This window comes from Drosophila simulans, chromosome X (genome assembly GCF_016746395.2).
Source record: "Drosophila simulans strain w501 chromosome X, Prin_Dsim_3.1, whole genome shotgun sequence".
Lineage (NCBI taxonomy): Eukaryota > Metazoa > Arthropoda > Insecta > Diptera > Drosophilidae > Drosophila > Drosophila simulans.
In genome coordinates, this window is record NC_052525.2 from 8,261,722 (window position 1) to 8,283,323 (window position 21,602).

Here is a 21,602-nt window from a genome sequence, read left to right on the forward strand (position 1 = left end):
ATGTGAACCAAAATGTTACATTTTCCAACACTGGCGAATGGTAAACAAATGCCAAACAGCTGATAGCAATAACACATTTTATTCAGCGCGTTTGTTTCTTTCGATTTATACTCGCGCTTTAATGTGGTTTACTATTTAAACATGACAAAGTACTATTGTTAAGTATGCCAAAACATGGCTTAAGTTGTTTATAAAACCGGATGCTGGCACATAATTTAGGTTTCCATAAAAAGCGCCTTTTTTCAATCATGAAGGCTGTCTTACAAGATCGGGGAGTCATAGCCTTATCCCTCGAAGAATGCGATTTGGAAAGAACTTTGCTTGGAGGACAAAGTTTCCGGTAAGCGCTACCCATACTAATAATGGACATTTGTACTCAAAACTACTTTACTTGCCAGATGGCGGTCTATATGCGATGGTAATAGAACGAAATATGGCGGAGTGGTGTTCAACACCTACTGGGTGCTCCAGCAAGAAGAATCCTCCATAATTTACGAGGCATACGGAACCAGCAGTCCTTTGGCCACGAAGGACTATTCTTCCTTGATATCTGACTACCTACGGATGGATTTCGACCTAAAGCTCAACCAAAAAGATTGGTTAAACAAAGATGATAACTTTGTGAAGTTCTTGAGTAAGCCTGTGCGCCTCCTTGCTCAGGAGCCGTTCGAGAACATATTTAGCTTCCTTTGCAGTCAGAACAATAACATCAAGCGGTACGTGGTGGTTCAATCAAATTCGAATCCTATCATTTAATTCAGAAAATGCTTTTCTTGTTAGCATATCATCTATGATCGAATGGTTTTGCGCTACATTTGGCACCAAGATCGGTCACTTCAATGGTGCCGATGCGTATACATTTCCCACGATAAATAGATTCCACGACATCCCATGCGAAGATCTTAATGCCCAACTAAGGGCTGCCAAGTTCGGCTATCGAGCCAAGTTCATAGCACAAACGCTGCAAGAGATCCAAAAAAAGGGGGGACAAAACTGGTTCATAAGTCTAAAGAGCATGCCGTTCGAAAAAGCTCGCGAGGAGCTGACACTGCTACCCGGAATCGGATACAAAGTGGCCGATTGCATCTGCCTTATGTCATTGGGTCACTTGGAGTCCGTGCCCGTCGATATTCATATTTACAGAATTGCTCAGAATTACTACCTGCCACATCTAACCGGCCAGAAGAACGTAACCAAGAAGATTTACGAAGAGGTTTCGAATCATTTTCAAAAGCTACATGGAAAGTATGCCGGTTGGGCTCAAGCTGTAAGTACACTGAAAGTTGTACTTGTGCCTGTGTGTTTCTTATAATAAATATCATTATTTCAGATTCTCTTTTCTGCCGATTTGGGTCAATTTCAAAATACTTCCACAGTTGCTTGTAAGAAAAAGTCCAATAAAAAACCTAAAAAGTGATCTTAGGTATAAGATTCAAAAAACGTATTCCTACTTCTTGTAATATTCGAATATTAAAATAGAATAGAAATGTATATATTGTGGATATGAACAGACAAATAAGTTGATACTGGATTTCGTATTTCTTTTTTATTGCTAAACAGATGTAATTGATTAAATAAAGTGCACATTAAATGTCCGTTACGTATATACATCGCCATTATGTGTACAGATTGCGTTCGAATTTGAAATTTAGGATATTCAAAATGTCTTGTGTCCATTTTAGAAAATCTTCACTAAAGAAAATCACTTCTAGATATGCATACTGATGTTTAGGAGATGCTTCTGAAGTGGTTGTTCGAGTCTTTTAGTGGAGTCTTCAAGAAATATAAGATCGAAGGGAGTGAGCACTGTACAAGTGAGAGTTTCAGTATCTGTGTCCGCATTCGTAGCCGTGTCCGCATCTTTATATCTGTCCGTATCTTGATAAAAGTCCTCGTCTACAGGCCTCCATTCGCCTCCGCTGATCCCGCGGCCCCCTGAGTGCCCTGTTGTTGTTGCTGCTGCTGCTGCTGCTGGAGCTTGCTGCTCTGGGAGAAATCGATACAGGCGCCGGAGGTGAGATCGATCTCCTCGGAATCGGATCCATCGGAACCCTCGTCGGAGTGTCCGGATAGGGCGGCCATTCCGCCCAGTTCCATGCCGTGCGACGGCGCCTTATAGAGCTTTAGTTCTGTATAGGTCTTCGATAGCTTATCCTGATCCGTGGCCTGCTGGTGTCCCTGGTGCTGTTGTTGCTGATGCTGCTGCTGGAATGCCGGGTGCATCATTGTGAAGTTCCCCGAACTAGGTCCATTGCTCACCTCCGCCAGCTCCGAATCCTTGCTGGCGGAAGAGAGGTTCTCCGGCGTCTGGCTGGGCGGTCGAGCCGTAGCCCCGTTGCCGGATCCCCCCTGCACTGCTCCGCCGCCCATGACGGGAGGCGTTCCCAGGCTGAGGCAGCGCATCCGCCAGGCGTCCTGGAGCAGCTGCAGTCGTGCCTGCTTGCGCCACTTGGCCCGGCGATTCTGGAACCACACCTGCAATTCAAAAGGTAATTTACTCCAAATAGATTTGGTTTTTTTGTTGTTGGATCTAAGAACGAAGATCTAGATGCATTTCCTTTTAATATTTTTGAAATATTTGCAAGATTTTGTGAGATAATAAAACAAAAGACCAAGTAAAGCTAAAAGAAAATCAACATTTTCAACAGCGAATATTTTTGACCAACTTAATATAAATCACTTCCATTTCCATTTGGTATATGTGCACTTGTTTAATTCATTATATTATATATTAAACAATAGAAGCGAAATTGAATTAAATGAAATGTTAGAAGCGTGTAACAATTATTTCTAAGCCATTTAATGTAAACTCCCAAAAGAGTAAGTTCCCAAAACTGTTATGATAATTCTATAAAGGATTTCAAAGCAGGTCCGCGGATCAACTGGTTGGATACTTTGCCTGGTCTCTAGGGGGAATTCACCTGGACGCGTGCCTCGCTGAGGCTGATCCTCAGGGCCACCTCCTCGCGCAGGAAAACGTCGGGATAGTGGGTCTTCTGGAAGAGTGCCTCCAGCTCCTGCAGCTGCTGTGGCGTGAAGGTCGTCCGGTTCCGGCGCTGTCGCCTACGGCCAAACATATACTCCGTGAGCAGATCGCCGGGCAGGGGCGATATGAAAGGACCTGCCATTAGTGTTCAATGTTTCGGTTACTCGAATGCTTTTTAGTTGTACACTTCAGCTGCTCGAGTGGACTGTTTTGTGAATTTTCTAGTTTTTCGTATGCTTAATATGACATTTCCAGTGACATTTGCACAAAAATAAAACTATCGTAGTGTCACGACTATAATGGCATTATATGCTAATTACTGAACACTTTTTTAGTTTTTAATATTTTAGCTCATCACGTTTTCCTTTTTTGTTTAGGTTATTGATTGTGGTTTTTCATAATTTTTCACTCATGGCACACGAAACAAAAAATGTGTTTTAACATTTGATTTCTAAATCGCCACCAGTTGGCGCCACTTCAAAAAAAATATAGTTGGCAATGCTAGCAAAGCTTGATTTCGTTGCTTTTCGCTGAGCGTTTGGCCAGCGACTGTGGAAATGCAGGCAGCATCCTGCGGCTTTTATGCAGTTGCCAAAGGACTCGGGCTAATATGTATGTACGTGTTTGTCTGGTAGTATGTGTTTTGAGGGTGCGCCTGCGACTCGCTTTATAATTAAGAGACTCATACACACAGTTAAAATGCAGCTAATTGCATTTTTGTAAAGCTTACTTGTTGTCTAAGCAGGAGTTTAAAATTTAGATTTATTTAAAAAAAAAATGGCATTCCATTTTTAAAGGGCTTTATTTGTGATTTTGTTTTTGTATTTGTTATTTATATGTTTTAATTGCATTTTTAAAATTACTTTTGTCCTGCTCTGTTGTTTCTCCGTCTCTCTCTATCTCTGGCTGTTGCCATCTCCCTCTTTCCTTGGCCACGCTGCGCAGCCTCCGATTGTTAATCTCGCTCTCTCATTTGTTGCAGCTAAAGCTTTCTCCCGCGGCTCTCCTTTCTCCCTGGATGTTGTTGTTATTGTCTTCTCGTTTTGACTTCGTTAAATTACGGCACAAGCACAAAAACGTCATAAGCGTTGTTGTTTTGCGCACAGTGGGCTGAAAGTGTAAAGGAGCTAACAAAAAACACATATTAAAAATACAACAGTTTTCAAGCTTTCAATTACCGAAATGGCGATATTAAGCAGAAGCATAGTACTATTGTTTATAGAAAGTAAATAATAATAATAACAATGAAATACTATTATCCTATACAATCTGAATTTACTTATCTAATAATCAGATCCATACTAAAAATTCTTCAACTTTGTTTTTATTTTTAGTGTATTATAACCTTTTTGTTATTGCTCGCCTCAAGTTTAAAACTTTGTAATATAATTCGTAAGTCATTTGGTAGTGCCAATCATACTTTTACATTTTTATTTATTCTCATTTTGCCCCACTGTGCCGCCTTCGACTGTATTGTTTCGTATATGAAAATATACCTGTAAATAATAAAATTCAAATCACTTAATGCTGCCGGCAGCGGCGTAGGCAGCGACGCCGACTTCGGCAGAAGGACAATGACAATAAGGCAACACCCCGCACACACACACACACACATGCAGTGGGGGTGGGGGGTGAAGGACGAGATGGTGTGGTGGGAAGGAGGGAAGAGCACAAAGGGCGCATAAGAAAATGAGGTTGCCACCACAGCTGATGAGGATGATGATGACGGGGGGAGTGGTAAAGTGCTGGTGGTTGGTTGGAGAGGGGAAACAATGACTGTCTCTTCTTCTTCTTCTCGAAACCCCCCTCTCCTGTCCCAGTGTGTGTGTGTGTGTGTTAAACAAATGAAGGGATGTAATTTTCTCATTTGCCTTACATTGTGCTATGTTTTTGTTTCGCTTTTATTTTTTTGCGCTGCGCTTGCGCTGGAAATTATATTTATTTATTATTTATGAAGAATAGGCGTGGCACTCCACCGCCCACCACCCTCTCCTCGCCACCTGCCACCGCTTTTGTGTGCCGCCTTTTATTTCATTTGCTTCCTTTTGCACACAGGCCAATCATAAGCGAGGCCAGATGTCCATGTGTTGGTGCTCAAATCCCAGTGTGCATGTATGTGTGTGTGGTGCGAGGGTTGACCAGGATATCGAGGATAACGAGCTGAAAACAAGTGACAGCTCGACGTTGACAGGCTCATTCAAATTACGCGAAATTATCACAGAAACGTTTCATTGTTTTCATCTGTGTTTATAATTTTCAGTTCGTTTTTTTTACTGTCGTTTTGGGTAATTACAAAAAGAGTACCGAAAAGTTTTCCAAGAGCATGAATTTATCTAAAAATATAAAATATGTATGAGGCTAAAAACTAATTCTAATTATGTAATTCGAACTATCTTTTTGATCAATAATTGACACTTGTTAAATAACTTATAAGAATTAACAGCAGGAAAGCTTAAATCTACAGAAAATATTATTAGACTAATTTTAATATATTTTATATAAATATAAAATAATTTTAGTTGCTTAATAAGCTTATCTGTTCTCACGTAATCCAATTTAAAATAACGAACCGGTTTAAAACTGTGCCAGTTTCGAATATTATTTGAATATTTCTCTTAAGTTTTGTAAGTTCTTATTTTAATTATGAAACTTTGTAGTTTCATTTTTGTACCTGTTAGTTTTACTTAGTTTATGAGGCTTCTTAACTGTCGTGCTTACATTTCCGTTTACCCACTTTCTCTCCTTTTCTCCACATTTCCCCTTCTCCCTTCTTCGTGGCATTCCCTCAGCACCATTTTTAATTTTGTAATTTGATGCTGGGCTGTTATGCGCTCGTTGTTGTTTCCCATTTCCGTTTTCCCTTTGCTGCTGTTGTTGGAATTCATTAGGCAACGCGCTTTCCACCTGAGCGAGGAGTTTTCCCACCCACTTTTTCCGCTCTCTTACTCTCCGTTTCCCTGTGTCTGTGTCCATTGTTTTGTCGCGCTGATTGGTCTTTCACTCTGCATGCGTGTGTGTGTGTATGTGAGTAAGCGAGCGAGCGCTCTCCATTGTTGTTTTGCCTCTCGCTCTCGCCTTTTGCTGCCGTTGTTAATTATTTATTTTAGCGCGCTCCTTCTCTTCCGCTTCTTGTTGTCTCACTGCCGCCTCCCTCTCTCCTTTCCCCTCCCCACTTGTGCAGCCATTTATTTACCGCTTTTTGATTTAATATGCCGCCAAAACAGAAACAAAATGGCGTCTGCTCGGCGTGCGCTCATAAGTAGGCAACACTTTTTAAGCAGAGTTTTGCCATGTAGTAAATAATGGTAATTTCTGAATTGTATCTGTGGGATTATTAGGAAATGTTTTAACTAGTTATGATGATCGTTCACAATTGTTATTTTGATTATATTTAAAAGTTCTACAAACCGATTATTATTTGAATTTTATTAGGATTGTGCCACCATTTTACTTCAAAGTCTGCACTTATCTAGGCTATGGCTTGTATTCCTGGAACTATGTCTTAATAATTAAGTTGTATACATATGTAATATAGTTTCTTTGCTAACCTAAAGTTTGAAATCCAGATGCAAATGGTTGGCATAACCGAAACTTGAGCACCCATCTCGTGAAAACCCATATTAAAACCGAGCATAAACAATACAATTTTGTACAATAAAGAAGAATTCCCTGCGGTGAAAGAAATGATGATGTTAGTGGGTGGTTTCGACAGGATTTTGGGTGGTTTTATTCAGTTGGTTTCTTCGCCGCCAAAGACGCTAGTTAATTGGAATTTTTAATTATGATTTGTCAATGCTGGCGAAAAAAGCAAAACAAAAACACAAAAAGGAAAAAAACCGAGGGGAAAAGCCGAAACAAAAAGCAGGACAAGACAAAGCAAGTTGGAGAGGATGGGGAAAGTGTCCTGGTGCGAAACCAAAAGGATAACAAAGGCAGGGACGTAAACAAAATATAAAGATGGAATTTCCATTTATGCCCTAAGTACATTACGCATAAAACTAGGTCCTGTAATCTCAATCCCCCCGACCCCGTTCCTGGCTCTGCTATTTATTTAATATTTTTCATGCCTCTCTGTTGCATTTTGTAATCATTTTAATTGCCCCAATAATGAGTGCAACACCCCCACTCCCCACTTCCCGCCACCTGGCACTCGCTTATGAAAATCATTAAGTTAATTACATTTTTTGTACGCCAGAGAGACAGTGAAAGGGTGAAAAAAAAAAAACAAAAATTACACAAAAATTATAATCAGCGCCACACAAAAGCACACCGTGATGTTTTTTTGCGAGGGGGCGGCGAAAGGGGGGCGTGGTCCGGGCACCTCAGCTGCAAAAGAGGGCGAAAAATAAAAAAGAAATGCAAAAAACATGAGAAAATATTTCTCATAATACTATTTGCATAGTCACAATGTCATTTTGCCAGGGGGTAGGGCTAAACGAGGGGACAGGGGCGGGGCCAAAAGGGGGGCTCAGTAGGCGCCCATGACAGCTGTCTGTCAGCGGAGACGAGCCGAAACGAGATGAGAGATGCACTGAGCGAAATAACTCAGATTTAAACTATTATTTCTTTATAGAAGTTAAAGCTTGACAACACAAATAGGTAAAGAATCTACACATAGATAACTGAAAAGTATGCAACACTATCTTGTTAAGTCCAAATGTGTTAAAGATACATTCATATGTATCTTACAAATACAAATACATAATCCCATAATGTACGTTTCTTTTGCGAATATTTAAAGCACGAATTATTGGTATGGCAACTTTCTTAAGTAATTTATCTGAAAATGGTGCATATATTTTATTTTAATTTCTCACAGTGTGCATTATAGCGGAACGGGATGATGAAACTGAATTTATGCTGCAAATGCAGCCAAGCAAAAACAACAGCAACAGCCACGATGACTGGGAGGACGACAAACCGCCGTATCCGGGAACTCGACTCAACTCAACCAGCAAGGACTCGGCATCAGTCAGATGAGCCCGGTTGCATTTCACAAAAGAAAATGAGTTGGAAAAAAAAGTAATTAAAAAAACAGCAGCAGCAGCAACAGCGGCTGTGCAAGATACGGAGATTTCAATCCGGTTAAGACGAAATCAAGATGAGCTACCAAATACTAAAATTCGAAATTAGAAATGCTGTTACATTTTATAAAACGTACCTATATAGTATATGTAAAATTGGATCAACTAAATGTGTTATGTTTAACTAATTTACTTTAGTTTTCCCTTGAAGTTCCGCACACGAAACCCAAGCTATCCTGTCAGAATGTAGGATGTCAGAGGACTCGAGGCTGAGGAAAATTAAAATACATTAACACAACGCAACAATGTGGGCAAATGTTAACATTGAGCGCTAATTTTCCACATGCCGCTGCAACTGGAAAATGCGGAGGCTGTTCCGGTGCAATGAAAACGGCTGGGGAAAATAAGAGTGGCAAGTGAGAGACAGATGACAAAGGAAATTGCATCAGGATAAGTTGATTCAGGAATTAAAAGAGGTGCTCGTATGCCGTCTTTTATTGTTTTAGTTAGACATAATTAAATGCCAATCGAGTGCAGATTTCAATACAAGCAACATTGTCCGAATATTAGTTTAAGACGACAAATCGGGAAATCGACTTAGGCCAAAATGCTATATTTTCGACAGATTTACATCACAGTCTGACTAAAAATGGTCACAGGGCAAAAAGGAGTACCATTTTGTACTCCTTACAACCAATACTAACAACACATTTCACTTTTAAACTGATTTTGTAAAATTAATTTTTGGCCAAATTTTCGCATTTTTTGTAAGGGGTACCATCATCAAAATTTGCAAAAAATTGAAACCTCCTAGAATTCCAAAACTTGAATGCAAATCGATTGGGATTTAAGAAACAAACTCAACGAGGTATGACATTCCATATTTGGGTTACTATTTTCAATGTTTTGATCAAAATACCAAATATTTTATTCACAAAAAATTTGGGAAAATATTTTTGGCAAAAAAATGAAATTTCAAATTGGCTTTTTTGGCTATAACTTGACTAAAAATGGTCACAGGCCAAAAAGGAGTACCATTTTGTACTCCTTACAACCAATACTAACAACACATTTCACTTTTAAACTGATTTTGTAAAATTAATTTTTGGCCAAATTTTCGCATTTTTTGTAAGGGGTACCATCATTAAAATTTGCAAAAAATTGAAACCTCCTAGAATTCCAAAACTTGAATGCAATTCGATTGGGACTTAAGAAACAAACTCAACGAGGTATGACATTCCATATTTGGGTAATTATTTCGAATGTTTTGATCAAAAAACCAAATATTTTATTCACAAACAATTTGGGAAAATATTTTTGGCAAAAAAATGAAATTTCAAATTGGCTTTTTTGGCTATAACTTGACTAAAAATGGTCACAGAGCAAAAAGGAGTACCATTTTGTACTCCTTACAACCAATACTAACAACCCCTTTTACTTTTAAACTGATTTTGTAAAATTAATTTTTGGCCAAATTTTCGAACTTTTTGTAAGGGGTACCATCATCAAAATTTGCAAAAAATTGAAACCTCCTAGAATTCCAAAACTTGAATGCAAATCGATTGGGACTTAAACAACGAACTCAGGGAGGTACGACATTCCATATTTGGGTAATTATTTCCAATGTTTTGATCAAAATACTGATAAGTCAGACGACTTTTCTACTGACGTGCGAAAAATAACTGTACGCGTTGTTTGCCGACTGCAATCACTGATTTTCCTACCAAAAGCCGAGAAATCATTCGCATTCATTTGACCAAAATCAATTTTGTAAATTATAAAGTATTATGGGAGTTTATGTGAATGAATTTATAAATGGATGCACATTTAAGTCCTTTTATTTTTTGTGGCTCGTCTCAATGGAAATGGCTGGGGAAAGCGGAAGATGAGGGGAAAAGCGGCCACAGAATCGGATGTTGCATCAATTATATTGATTGCATTTGCATTGCATTGCTGGTGCGTTGGAAAAGTGCAATAATGCAAATGCATTTTGCTTGCAATTTTGATTTTGATTGGGCTGTGATATGCCGAAATTTATTGGCCAAAATAAAATGGGCAACACACACGTGGCCTTGCTTCAATTTAATTAATATCATTTTAAGAAGAACACTTCAATGACCATTTAATCGGGATATAATATTGTCGTTATCCTTGCAACCACCGACATCTTGATTTATGAAATCTACAAAGAGGAAATCTCCGCTTTCCCAGTTTCCCATTTGAATCTGTGGATTCTTTTGCCCGCTCACCATCTCCCAGAAATCCTGTTCTCCTTTTATCCCAAGTTTTTCGACTCGAGACAATGAACAGCGACAGAATTTTTCATTGTTTACCGCGAGTTGAGACCATAAAACTACTAAACAAAACAGCCACGCCCACTCCACCGCTTGCAACCGCCCATCATCAGCACCAGTCAGTGGCGTTACTCCAGTCTCCTGCGCTTTCCCATTTCCACAAGCACTGTGAAAAAATGAGTGTTCAAAGTAGCACATTTAATAATTTGTTGTAAATAATGTGTAAACATAATGGAAAGAATATAAATACTATTATTAACAATACTTTAGCAGACAACTGAAAATAGTTGAGATCATCTAATGAATGATATGCGTATGATTTTTCAGTGCTTAAAAGTCAGAGGCAGCTAGGAAAATGCAGTCAAGCAAATGCACGCGGGGAGTGGTGAATGGGGGCGTGGGGTTTTGGGTTAGAGGTATGGGTTCAGGGGCGTTGGGCGGATGGAGAGTGGGCCGAAGGGCGGGGGGAAGGCTAAGATGGCTGCGGCAAAAATTAATCAAAACATTGCATAAAGGCAGCAAAAATAATAACAATAACAATGTAGAACGTCGGGTAGAAAGTAGAGAGACGTTGACAGCAGTACTCCCCACCCCCCTTCCACAACCACCCACACCACCCCCTAGCAGCACCAACCCCCCGCTCACCCAGCCCCCTTGCTCAGATGATGATGATGATGATGATGACGACGCCACTGACACAAAAGCAGCAAACAACTGTCGACAAGGATCTCATTTGTTATACTGATTATGTTGGCGCCTTCCAATGAGAGACAGAGACAAAGACAGCAAGCGTGCGACAGGGACGGCGACAGTGGGGTCGGTTGAAGAAGAAGAACAACTCGGCAGCATCCTGAAATTGCTAAACAAAAAAGGACACCAAAATTCGATTCACATGGAAATTGAGATGTTTCCTCTGCTTTTTTAAGACTGAAAACATATGAAACAAAACAAAAAAACATTCATGGAAAACATTACGAAAATGTATCTTGACAAAGGTTAAGATATATGAGAAAAGGAAAGGACAGTAACACTACTATTTCAAATTATCGTCAATGTATCTTTATACAGTCAGTTAAGCTTATAATTACATGCTTCTCGTTTGTTTGTTGTATTCATACTAGTTAATATATATAGGAATTCGAAATGCACCCCTGTGCCATCAAAAACAAATCAAAACCCAATCAACACAAATAAAAAGCCAGCTAGCTAAAAGTTAATTCATGAATCAAAGAGCATTCGCTGGGCCTTGAACTTGAACAACAATTGTTGGGATTATCAAATCAAAAACGACTCAAAAAAAAGAGCACAAAAAAGAATCAAAAACCAAACACACACACAAAAACCAGCGACTGGCAAAAGTGGGGGTGTGTGGAAAAAAAGGGGGAGGTTAGTGCAATTAATTAAAAAGCTAGATTCACACACACTCGTTGGCAGACAAAAAAAGACCACATGTGTGTGGAAAAAAGGCAGAAAACTTTGCACAAATTAAAAAAAAATAAAAAACAAAAATAGAACGAGAAGAATGGTAGACTGTGCATTCGATTCTCTTCTTATCCTGCACTCACTCTCTCTTTTTCTTCAATTTTGCCCTTTAATTGCAGTTATATTTTTAATTTAATCGAAAAGCGTATGAACTGTTAGTTATGCTATACAATTGGCTTAAAATGCATATACAAATTAGAAACTTAGTCACTTTCCTTTTTATAATGCTAACTAAAGCAACCTTGACTCCATTTCAAAATCGAATTCAAAACAATTCGAATTAAAACAATGACAGAGGTTAACACTAATCAGTTTAAACGATTTCCTGTTGCTTTTTAATTGCCAATATTTTAAGTTTAATTGTCACAATTGGGTGGCTACATATACGCACAACTTTCATTTTCAGTTTCGAATATAATCAAATGACAAAAAGATAACAGATAACAGTTTTCAGTTTTCAAGAGATATAAGAAAGCATCAAGAACTTAAAAGGAAAGGGTATGCACAGTATTACCTCAGTAAATGCGATTTTTCCCGTTGTTCTTGTACTCTTGTAGTTGGTTTCGTGTTGTTTTTTTCTGATTGAATTGAAAACATTTTATGCATTTGATTTAATCAAAAGAAAAATAGAATGCAGTCAGGTTCACCAGGGCCGACAGAGGGGAAAATAAATAGAAGGAAAAAGGGGCTGCACGGGGGTCAACGGGGTCAGGGGGCGGTGGGCGGTGGGCATTGAAATGAAATGCAAAATGGCATTCATTCATGCAATTTGCATTGTTTGACGGTCCCCGGACGCACAAAAACAACAAGAACCAGCACAACTATGCAGCAACAACCACAGCGGGCGAACAAACCTTATCCACTTCCGATCACTTCGACGCCCCCTTCCGCCCACTTTCCTCACCTCACCACCCCCTTTCCCCCCGCACAATTCCCTTCGAATGCCAAGCGTTTAGTCAGCCACCTATGCCCATCGCAAACAATACAAAATGCAGCCAAGTGACATTACAAACACGATAAACGGCTTAAAAAAATAGTTAATATTTAATTAATGGATTATAAAAATTAATAATATTATAAAAAATAATATAATATCCATTTATGTTTAAAGACCTAACCTTTATTCATTTTTGTTGGCAATTGCATTCTGAGAACTCCAGATATTTGTATCATCCTATACCGCATACCCTGTATTCCAAAAGCTCGACTATTAGATACCCGCTATCCACGCTTTCAAGATTCCCATAAGTGAAAAGAAGAAAATTTCGGTACTCTATCTAGCATAAATATAATTTATTTGAAGTGTTGATTTTTATATTGCTTGCTCAAACCTTTAATAGTCCCTAAAAAATTATTTATTAACATAATAAACAATAAATATTTCGAGTCTTGCAAAAAAAAAAATCCAAGTGCACATTTGGTTGCATTCCTTGCAGCAAACTCTGATTTAATCGGATAAAGGATAAAGCCATTTTCGCAATAGCCCCCCGCAAAACACAAAACCCAAATTAACTTTTCCTATAACTTGGCATTTCCACACATGTCCACGCCCAATTTTCCGGCCCACCCCCATTTGGGAATCATATGACAACCCCCAGGGCCGCTGACCTCAGCCACGCCCCTTTTCCCGAACCCCCTTTCGGTAGCTGCAACTTTTTGCGCTCGCTTCTTGTTTTGCATTTCCTCTGCTGATTTACTTTTTTTCCTTCCATTTTATTTTATTTTTTTATTTTAATTTTTTTTTTTCATTTGCAGCTCTTGGTTTTTTGTGTAATTTATTTGCCGTTTTGCTTGTAATTTGTTACAGTTTTTTAATCTTGCATTGTTCTAAGCAGCAGCATCCAGGGGCGTGGCTTGCGAGGGGGGCGGCAGTCAGCGCTGACTGACGCAAACGGAATGAAGAACCTAGCGGCTGACTTGCATCCTGTCCAAAGTCCTGCAGAGAAAACAAAGTCTATATCCTTAAAGGATCATAATCAAAGATGGTAAAATAGTGGTCAAAAATCATCGGGTTCTTGTTTGCATCTGTTGAGCTGCTATTATTAAGTTAAATGCAAATAATTATATCCAACAATTAACAAACAACGCTTTCTCTCTGTGTAAAAAGGGGCGTGGCCAGTGGGCGTGGGCTGCCGCAATGTAATCAACATCATAATCAGTGGCGATGGACCCCAACCCCCTCCATTTGAATACACTGGAAATAAAAGCGCAATATATGGTTAAGTATTTATTTTCCATTTCAACTTTAGCACTTAACTTAACTTATGACTTATAATTTATAATATTGTTATTTATCGAACAGATAGACCGTATTTTTCGCAGTGCAGACGCATCTGTGCATTTGCATTGTCCTGGAGCGACAGGAACAGCTGCAGCTCATCATGACTCTACTGCCTTCGCATATCCATAACCATGTCCACATCCAATGCTCCCCCTTAGAATCTCCTCCTCCTGCTGATTTCCATTCAGGACCTGATGTCCGAGTTGGGCAAAACTCATTTGGTCCGCCCACATGTGTGAAATCCTGGGGATGAGCGCGTGAGAAGTGCACATAGGAGGTATTTACCATGTTTACATAAAAATAATCAAAATGCGATTACTAATGTTATTGTTATAAAAAAATGCTAGAAAGCTAACTTATTCGAATAACCTATTTATCAACTACCATTAAAACCTTGTTAGTTTTGAAATATGTGCGGATTCAATAGTAAAAAAAAGGTATTGCACGCATTATTTCCAGAAAAGTTTTACTAAATCGTGGTGAGTTTCGAGATCGTGGTGAATGGGGTGAGAGGGGAGTATGCAATTTGCAACTATCGCTTCAGCCACATCCGCGCATCCATCATCTCAACCGCCCGATTACAGCACTCGCACGTACTCTTTTTAATTATTATAATTTTACATTCTAAACACTGAAACGCACACATGCTCACGGGCAACAACAATGGGCAGAAAGAATAAAGAGCGAAGGCGGCGCTATCGCATAATTCAAAATTCATTTCGAAGGCGCACAAAAGGCGCCCATGGAATTAAAATGGAAATGGAATTGGAATTGGAATCCAAGCCAGCGACCACATAATAATACATATTATTAATAAAAGAGAGAGACAGAGACAGGGAGAGAGAGAGAGAGAGAGAGAGAGAGAGATGCATGGGCGCATACAAGAACTAGATGTGCGAATGCCGAATACAATAAAATAATAATCAACAATGCCCAGTCGCACACACAAATAATGTTTTTTATTTCTCATTTTTTTCCATTTGTTTTCAACTTCAATGCTTTTATCGAAATCATAATGAGGGTGGAACAACAGCGCGTTTCGCGGCTAAAATTTTGTTTCAGATTAAAATAAATAGATGTAATATAAATATATTTATTAAAAAACTGAGTGAGCTATCAATATGTTCTCTTCGTTATTTATTCGAAACTTTAATAAAATAAATGTTCCCTCCTTACTCACATTGCTATAAAATCAGTTTGGCTGGAAGGTAGTGGTAGACCAATCAATTTGCTACTGCTTTAATTAAGTTATTAAGCCAATTAAATGTATTTAAAGTATGCATACTGCAGAGTTTTTATATGAATGCATTGAAATTTATTTATTTTTCGAGAATTACTCCCCCAAAATTACCCATTTCAACCAACATACTTTATCATATTTTATTTTTGTTCTGATGGCCTTACAGTCACGGCCTCAACTGTACGTGCAACAACATGATAATACAAGATGAATCAAATGCGAAAACTCAACGAAAACTCGACGCAGAAACAAATGATAAATGCTAAAAAAAACACAGTTATAGTTGCGTATCTTTGGAGGGATAAGACAGTGGTTCCATTTCTCATTACTGAGTTATTTATCTATCTACTATAAACAACAATTTTTTGATTATTTGTGTTTACTGAAAATCGATATATGTACCGCTTTATCTTGTTTACAATTAACTGCTGCTTAGTGAATAATGGGATTCCTTGGAAACTCATCTGAATAATATTTTCGAGTTGTGTTATTGGAAACTTAACTACACGTAAGTTACTACACGTAACTACAAATGTACATATGTTTAATTAATATGTTTAATTATGCTAACACACTCTGACTGGCTTTCTTAACTGCATTTGTGCCAAAAATTGTGAAGAATTAGGTTGATTTAGTTAAATTCTTTTTGGTGTTTTGCACGCTGGCAGTTTTCAAGCCCCCGATTATTGTTGTTGTTGTTGCGGTTCTTGCACCGCATAAACATGCATATGTATGTATGTGTGCATGAATGTATGTACATATGTATATTTTCCATTATATCACTCACCCCACAACTTCCGTATGTGGGCCACTCTCCAGGGGGTGGGGTTTGCGTCAAAGAGTGGGAGATATGCTGATTTCAGAGCCCTACACAGCCAGAAAATACGTGGCACTTCATTCATCAAGTGTCCGGTTTAGTATATGGAAGCGCATTTAATTACGATTTAAAATCAAAATGTCAAACATTCATGTGGAGTTGCAGTGTGATGCAAGGACTTGGCTTTTTTCGCAGTGTGCTTTCAATCCGCTCTCTCTCGCTCTTGCACTCTCTTCAATTCAATTGACGATAAGCTCGACTTGTTATTGCTGTTGTTGCGGCCGCTACTGCGCTGCAAGTGAAATTTCGCTGGATTTATTTTATTCGCTTTTTCGATTTCAGCTCTTCAGTGTTGTTGTGCTCGGCGAGCGGAGCGGGTGGGCCGGCGATTGAAAATAGCTAGTACACCGTACAACCCACCACACACCAAATATAGCAAATACCGAACAGAAATTATAAAAGCGGGCGGCGCAGCCAAAGAAGCCGTTAGAAAGGAACGATGCGGTTCAGCGGCTACAATCGTTATCAGTGCTTCTGCTCTGCCGTTTCATCGCTGCTGCTTTTATCCTTATTATCCTTCGCGGTCGGCGCTGCGCTGACGCGGGCAGATGACGTCGGCAGCGACGCCGACGCCGGCAGCGCCAGCAGGTTTGTGTCTTTGCTTAATAAAGGAGCAACTAGTGCAACAAGTGCAAGTTTTTTTTATTTTTTTTTTTTTTTGGAATTATAACAATTTTTGCTATAAAAAGTGCAGTGAAAATACCACAAACCGACTGTTCTTTATTTTCAATGAAATTTCAAGTGTTATATGCGCTCAGCAGACTGGTGAAAATGGTAGCAAAAACTAGTTGCTTTCTAAAAAAATCACAAATTAAAATTTATTAAAGAAAATCCATCCATTCCACAAAAGAGAACTTTAAAAAACTGCCAAGGGATAACAAAATGCTTGGTGTTTATGTCAAATAACTGAGAGCAACAAGTGAAATCGGTCTTAAAAACTGGAAAATAAAACAAGCAGAAGAAAACAGGTGAAAATTCAACTGTGCCAAATGCATTTCCATGTTAATTTGCATTCGCTCCAAGTGCAATTTTCGAAAAGGGAAAAAGTGCAAAAGGCAAAAAAAGACAGAATGAGAACACTACTTTCTATGCAGCTGCAAATATTATTGAAAAGAATTTGCAATAAATAAAGTTAAATCTTCATTAAAAGTCATCATTTTGCTTGTAGTTATGCTTGTAAGTTAGCTTTATTATAGTAGTATCCTTCGAATTTCCAGGAAATGGCTGTGCAGCCGGACGGACATCTGCACCGCGGAGGGCGAAATGGTGACCGGACTGCAGTACGCGCCGGAGATCTTCGAGAGCCAGCGCGACTGCCGACTGTCGTGCGGAAAGTACGGAGCCATCTGGCCCATGCCCACCGGCAAGGAGTGCACCATATCGCACAGGCGAGTGCGGTTCGATCCGTGGAAGGTGCGTTTCCATGTGGTGGCGCCCGGCGAGGCGGCCACTCAGTTCCTCAGGGAGACGAACCGGCTGTTCGTCTCGAATCTGCTGAAGGAGTGCATACGGAACTGCACGCTGGAGACCAGCAAGCAGATTCTGGTCAGGTCCACGGTGGCCAACGAGAGCCTCGTCCTGGACTGGCCCACCGACGAGAGTTACGCCCTGGTGGTGCGAACCACGGAGACGGCCACATTTGTAGACATCCAGGCGACGACGGTGTACGGAGCACGTCATGCCTTCGAGACGCTGAGCAACCTGGTCACCGGCAGCCTGTCCAATGGTCTGCTGATGGTCACCACGGCCAACATCACCGATCGTCCGGCCTTTTCGCATCGCGGCGTGCTTCTGGATACGGCCCGTAACTTTGTGCCGCTCAAGTTCATACGCAGCACCTTGGATGCGATGGCGGCCAGTAAGCTGAATGTGCTCCACTGGCATGTGGTGGACACGCACAGTTTTCCGCTGGAGATCACCAGGGTGCCGGAGATGCAGCGTTACGGAGCGTACTCCTCATCGCAGACGTACTCGCGCCAGGATGCACTGAATCTGGTCAAATATGCCCGACTGCGGGGCATACGGATACTGATCGAGATCGATGGACCCTCGCATGCGGGCAATGGCTGGCAATGGGGTCCTGCCGCCGGACTGGGCAACATGTCCGTGTGCCTGAACCAATCGCCCTGGAGGAGATTCTGTGTGCAGCCACCGTGCGGCCAACTGAATCCCCTGAACGATCACATGTACGCGGTGCTCAAGGAGATCTTCGAGGACGTAGCCGAGGTGGGCGCTCCCGAGGAGACCCTGCACATGGGCGGCGACGAGGTGTTCCTGCCCTGCTGGAATAACACCGACGAGATTCGGGATGGCATGCGGGCACGCGGCTACGATCTCAGCGAGCAGAGCTTCCTGCGGCTGTGGTCGCAGTTCCATCAGCGGAACCTCAATGCATGGGACGAGATTAACGAGCGTATGTATCCGGGCATCAAGGAGCCCAAGTCGGTGATCATCTGGTCCAGCCACCTCACCAATCCCCGGTACATCGAGGCCTACCTGCCCAAGGAGCGGTTCATAATCCAGACCTGGGTGGAGTCGCAGGATGCCCTCAATCGGGAGCTCTTGCAGCGGGGCTACCGACTGATTGTGTCCACGAAGAATGCCTGGTACCTGGATCACGGCTTCTGGGGCAGCACATCGTACTACAACTGGCGCACCGTGTACTCCAGTGGCATGCCCGTTGGTCGCAGCAAGGATCAGGTTCTCGGCGGTGAGGTGTGCATGTGGAGCGAGTATGTGGATCAGAACTCACTGGGTATGTAAACTCCAGGGAAGCAAACGGGGAACCAAACCCACTTAATCACCCCCATCCAATCCCCTACAGAATCCCGAATCTGGCCGCGAGCTGGAGCAGCAGCCGAGCGAATGTGGTCTAATCCGAAGTCTTCTGCCCTGCTGGCCCAAAGAAGGTTCTACCGCTACCGGGAGCGACTCCTGGCCCGCGGAATCCATGCGGATGCAGTAATCCCGCACTGGTGCGTCCTCCACGAAGGACAGTGCCTCTAAATCGGTCGTTCCCCACCTAGTTTTAGCACCAGCACCGTGTACATACCTTTCAAACAATGTTACTTTATTCATCAGTTATTGCCCATAAAGATCTGTTTTTAATCCAATCGTAATTTAAGCTTAGTCAATGCGTTTATAATATGCTTTTAATTATCTGGAGTTACGTTTTGTACAGTTACAGTTACGAAATTCCCAATACTATATGAATTCGATTTTATCATAGAAATCAATGAGCTTACTTAATGTAGCCCTGATCGATGGCGTGCTTGAAGATATCAGCCAGGCGCTGCTGCTTGGCGGACTCCTTGAAGGGCGTGATGTTCCAGATGTCGGTGAGAATGGCGTTCTCCTTGATGCCATCCAGATCGGCCACCTCCTCGTCCTCCATCATCGTCATCGGCAGCGATTCGATGCCCATGCCGCAGCCAAAGCGACCGAAGTTCTTTAGCTCCTCTTGCAGCGATTCCCAGGAGATGATAGACTCTGCATCGCCACCCAGATCCTGAATCAAATCCTGGGCGCTCTCCAGGTAGGCGCGTAGCAGCTCATCGTAGTGCTGCTCCCTCAGCTCCTGGCTAGTGCAGGAATAGATGAAGAAGCTCAGGTCGAGGGCCAAGGAGGAGCACCTGGCCAACTGGAAATCAATGATGATGATCTCCTGCGATTGTCCCTGCTCGTTGTACTTGGTCAGGAAGTTGGGCGTCCAGCAGTCGCCGTGCCCGAAGACACTCAACTTGGAGCGAGTGGACACCAGATTGATCAGGTCATCGAACAGCGGCGGCTGCAGGAAATTTGTGGCCACAGTCTCGTACTTGCTATTCGGATAGATATGCTTGACGGCGTCCTTGGCCACATTCTCCGCCAGCAGGAGGAAGCCCGTGTACCACTCGCGGGTGTGTTCGCCGTAATAGGTCTCCTCCAGCGAACCAGCAGCCTTCTCGAAGTTCTTGCTATCCAGGGCATTGAAGGCCAGGGCCACGCCATGGAAACGACCCAGGGTGCGCATCGTCAGCAGGGCATCTTCCAGCGAAATGTAGTCCTGACTGCAATATGGCAATTGAAGTTGGCTTGATTAACGTGAAAATACACTTTAAATGTAGTTTTATAATTTATAATCAAGAAGGTTAATGGCATTCATGATAGATATTGAAATAATCTATAGTATAGGAAGTTTTCATGAGTGGGGACAGATAGTGTAGGTACATTTATTTATAGAAAGTTGATTTCATACGAAAGGGGGCGAGGAAACTTACCGTACAGGCGCCCTGTAGCCCCTGGGACCCACATCCTCCAGGGCGATGAAATCGTTGACGCCATCGCACAGGCTGGCCAGGCAGCGGGGGTACTCCACGAAGGGCTTCTTGGGCGCGGGCTGGCGGGTCTTCTGGAAGGCCTCGATGGCCGGCAACACCTTGGTGTAGAAGTTGATCTCGTTGCGGAAGAATATCACCGAACGGAAGAGTCGCCGGCGGTGCAGATTGTCGGGCATGGCCTTCACGATCACACTGACCTCCAGTTGCTTCTCATCCTGGCCCTGTTCCGCCTCCTTGACGCCGTAGATGGTGATGCGGAAGACACGGCTCAGATAGGCGTCGCCCTTCTTGCCACTCGGGCCAAACTTGTAGGAGGTGTGCCGGGTGCCGCCCGCGTTCCGGATGATCTCGTCCAGCGTCGCCTCCGAGAACTTGGCCGAAATGTCCGCGAAGCTGGGGAAGGTGCTCATCGTGGTGGTGTCCAAAGTGTGTCTGTTGCTGCCGGAGATCGTGATCTGCTATTTGTAACGAATTAAACTATTTCAGCGCGGCGATAACACGGCGTAATCGGTGAAAAACAAAAATAGAAAAAAAGAAAATAGCAATTGGAATAAGAACGTGAGCAGGTTGATACTTAAATACCCTTGCATTTATAAGATTAAGATTAAGATTAATAAGATTCTTGAGAAATCCAGACTGTACTGTCTAAATAAGCTATAGCATATAGACATTATTTAGTTGGAACATAAACATAATCTGCGGCGCCAGAATTCTATCACCTCGTAAGTGATCACACCCCTTGCAAGGGTATTCAAATACAAATAAAAATAAGCGGACAAGTTTGTTTACCGCGTTTTGTTTGGTACACGTCAGCTGCGTCTACGCCTCCGTCGCAGTCGACGTCGCTGCTCTCACTTACCGGCCTTTTTTTTACTTAACACACGTGCGTGAGTCTTCGGTGACGTTTATGGTTTTGCCCTTTTGACCGCCAGCTCGTCGCAAGTGCTACTGACTTTGATTCGGATCGCGGGTGGCTATAAATTCGAAATGAATTACAATGCACAGCAGCGGCTCAGTTGGTCACGCACACAAATGGAGACACACGCACGCACACAGGTGTCTGGAATGCGTGTGAAGGCGGGGTTAGAGATGCGCAAGC

The 21,602-nt window shown here is 41.7% G+C and overlaps 4 protein-coding genes across 6 annotated transcripts; 2 read left to right on the forward strand and 2 right to left on the reverse strand.

The window, feature by feature from the left end:
* The first annotated feature begins 29 nt into the window (after window positions 1-29).
* On the forward strand, window positions 30-1,595 carry LOC6725473 (N-glycosylase/DNA lyase). Its single transcript, XM_002106453.4, has 4 exons — window positions 30-340; window positions 399-716; window positions 781-1,267; window positions 1,331-1,595. The coding sequence occupies exons 1-4, from the start codon at window positions 201-203 to the stop codon at window positions 1,415-1,417; spliced, it is 1,032 nt and encodes a 343-aa protein (XP_002106489.2). The 5' UTR covers window positions 30-200; the 3' UTR covers window positions 1,418-1,595.
* On the reverse strand, window positions 1,525-3,546 carry LOC6725474 (homeotic protein ocelliless). The gene is made up of 2 exons (XM_016172843.3): window positions 2,922-3,546; window positions 1,525-2,475 (listed from the first exon to the last, which is right to left on the reverse strand). Exons 1-2 carry the CDS (start codon window positions 3,126-3,128, stop codon window positions 1,897-1,899), a joined length of 786 nt encoding a protein of 261 aa, XP_016038582.1. The 5' UTR covers window positions 3,129-3,546; the 3' UTR covers window positions 1,525-1,896.
* Window positions 3,547-16,477: 12,931 nt separating this feature from the next.
* Window positions 16,478-19,303, forward strand: LOC6725475 (chitooligosaccharidolytic beta-N-acetylglucosaminidase). The gene is made up of 3 exons (XM_016173636.3): window positions 16,478-16,772; window positions 17,402-18,939; window positions 19,009-19,303. The coding sequence occupies exons 1-3, from the start codon at window positions 16,624-16,626 to the stop codon at window positions 19,188-19,190; spliced, it is 1,869 nt and encodes a 622-aa protein (XP_016038583.1). The 5' UTR covers window positions 16,478-16,623; the 3' UTR covers window positions 19,191-19,303.
* Window positions 19,304-19,318: 15 nt separating this feature from the next.
* On the reverse strand, window positions 19,319-21,581 carry LOC6725476. 3 transcript variants are annotated; one of them, XM_016172840.2, is made up of 3 exons: window positions 21,363-21,581; window positions 20,444-20,961; window positions 19,319-20,233 (listed from the first exon to the last, which is right to left on the reverse strand). In XM_016172840.2, the coding sequence occupies exons 2-3, from the start codon at window positions 20,911-20,913 to the stop codon at window positions 19,426-19,428; spliced, it is 1,278 nt and encodes a 425-aa protein (XP_016038584.1). In that variant the 5' UTR covers window positions 20,914-20,961; window positions 21,363-21,581; the 3' UTR covers window positions 19,319-19,425. The 3 variants fall into 3 exon arrangements, with proteins under 3 accessions (XP_016038584.1, XP_016038585.1, XP_016038586.1); XM_016172841.2 differs by having other exon boundaries at window positions 20,444-20,980; window positions 21,363-21,580; XM_016172842.3 differs by lacking the exon at window positions 21,363-21,581 and adding an exon at window positions 21,293-21,312 and having other exon boundaries at window positions 20,444-20,980.
* Window positions 21,582-21,602: the final 21 nt, after the last annotated feature.

Coding starts and splice junctions, on each gene's coding strand:
- LOC6725473 (XM_002106453.4), top strand. CDS start 201: ATGCTGGCACATAATTTAGGTTTCCATAAAAAGCGCCTTTTTTCAATC. Junction 341..398: donor CTTGGAGGACAAAGTTTCCG/GTAAGCGCTACC, acceptor TTTACTTGCCAG/ATGGCGGTCTATATGCGATG. Junction 717..780: donor CAGAACAATAACATCAAGCG/GTACGTGGTGGT, acceptor TTTTCTTGTTAG/CATATCATCTATGATCGAAT.
- LOC6725474 (XM_016172843.3), bottom strand. CDS start 3,128: ATGGCAGGTCCTTTCATATCGCCCCTGCCCGGCGATCTGCTCACGGAG. Junction 2,476..2,921: donor TCAGCGAGGCACGCGTCCAG/GTGAATTCCCCC, acceptor TTTGAATTGCAG/GTGTGGTTCCAGAATCGCCG.
- LOC6725476 (XM_016172840.2), bottom strand. CDS start 20,913: ATGAGCACCTTCCCCAGCTTCGCGGACATTTCGGCCAAGTTCTCGGAG. Junction 20,234..20,443: donor GGCTACAGGGCGCCTGTACG/GTAAGTTTCCTC, acceptor GCCATATTGCAG/TCAGGACTACATTTCGCTGG.
- LOC6725475 (XM_016173636.3), top strand. CDS start 16,624: ATGCGGTTCAGCGGCTACAATCGTTATCAGTGCTTCTGCTCTGCCGTT. Junction 16,773..17,401: donor GACGCCGGCAGCGCCAGCAG/GTTTGTGTCTTT, acceptor TCGAATTTCCAG/GAAATGGCTGTGCAGCCGGA. Junction 18,940..19,008: donor TGTGGATCAGAACTCACTGG/GTATGTAAACTC, acceptor AATCCCCTACAG/AATCCCGAATCTGGCCGCGA.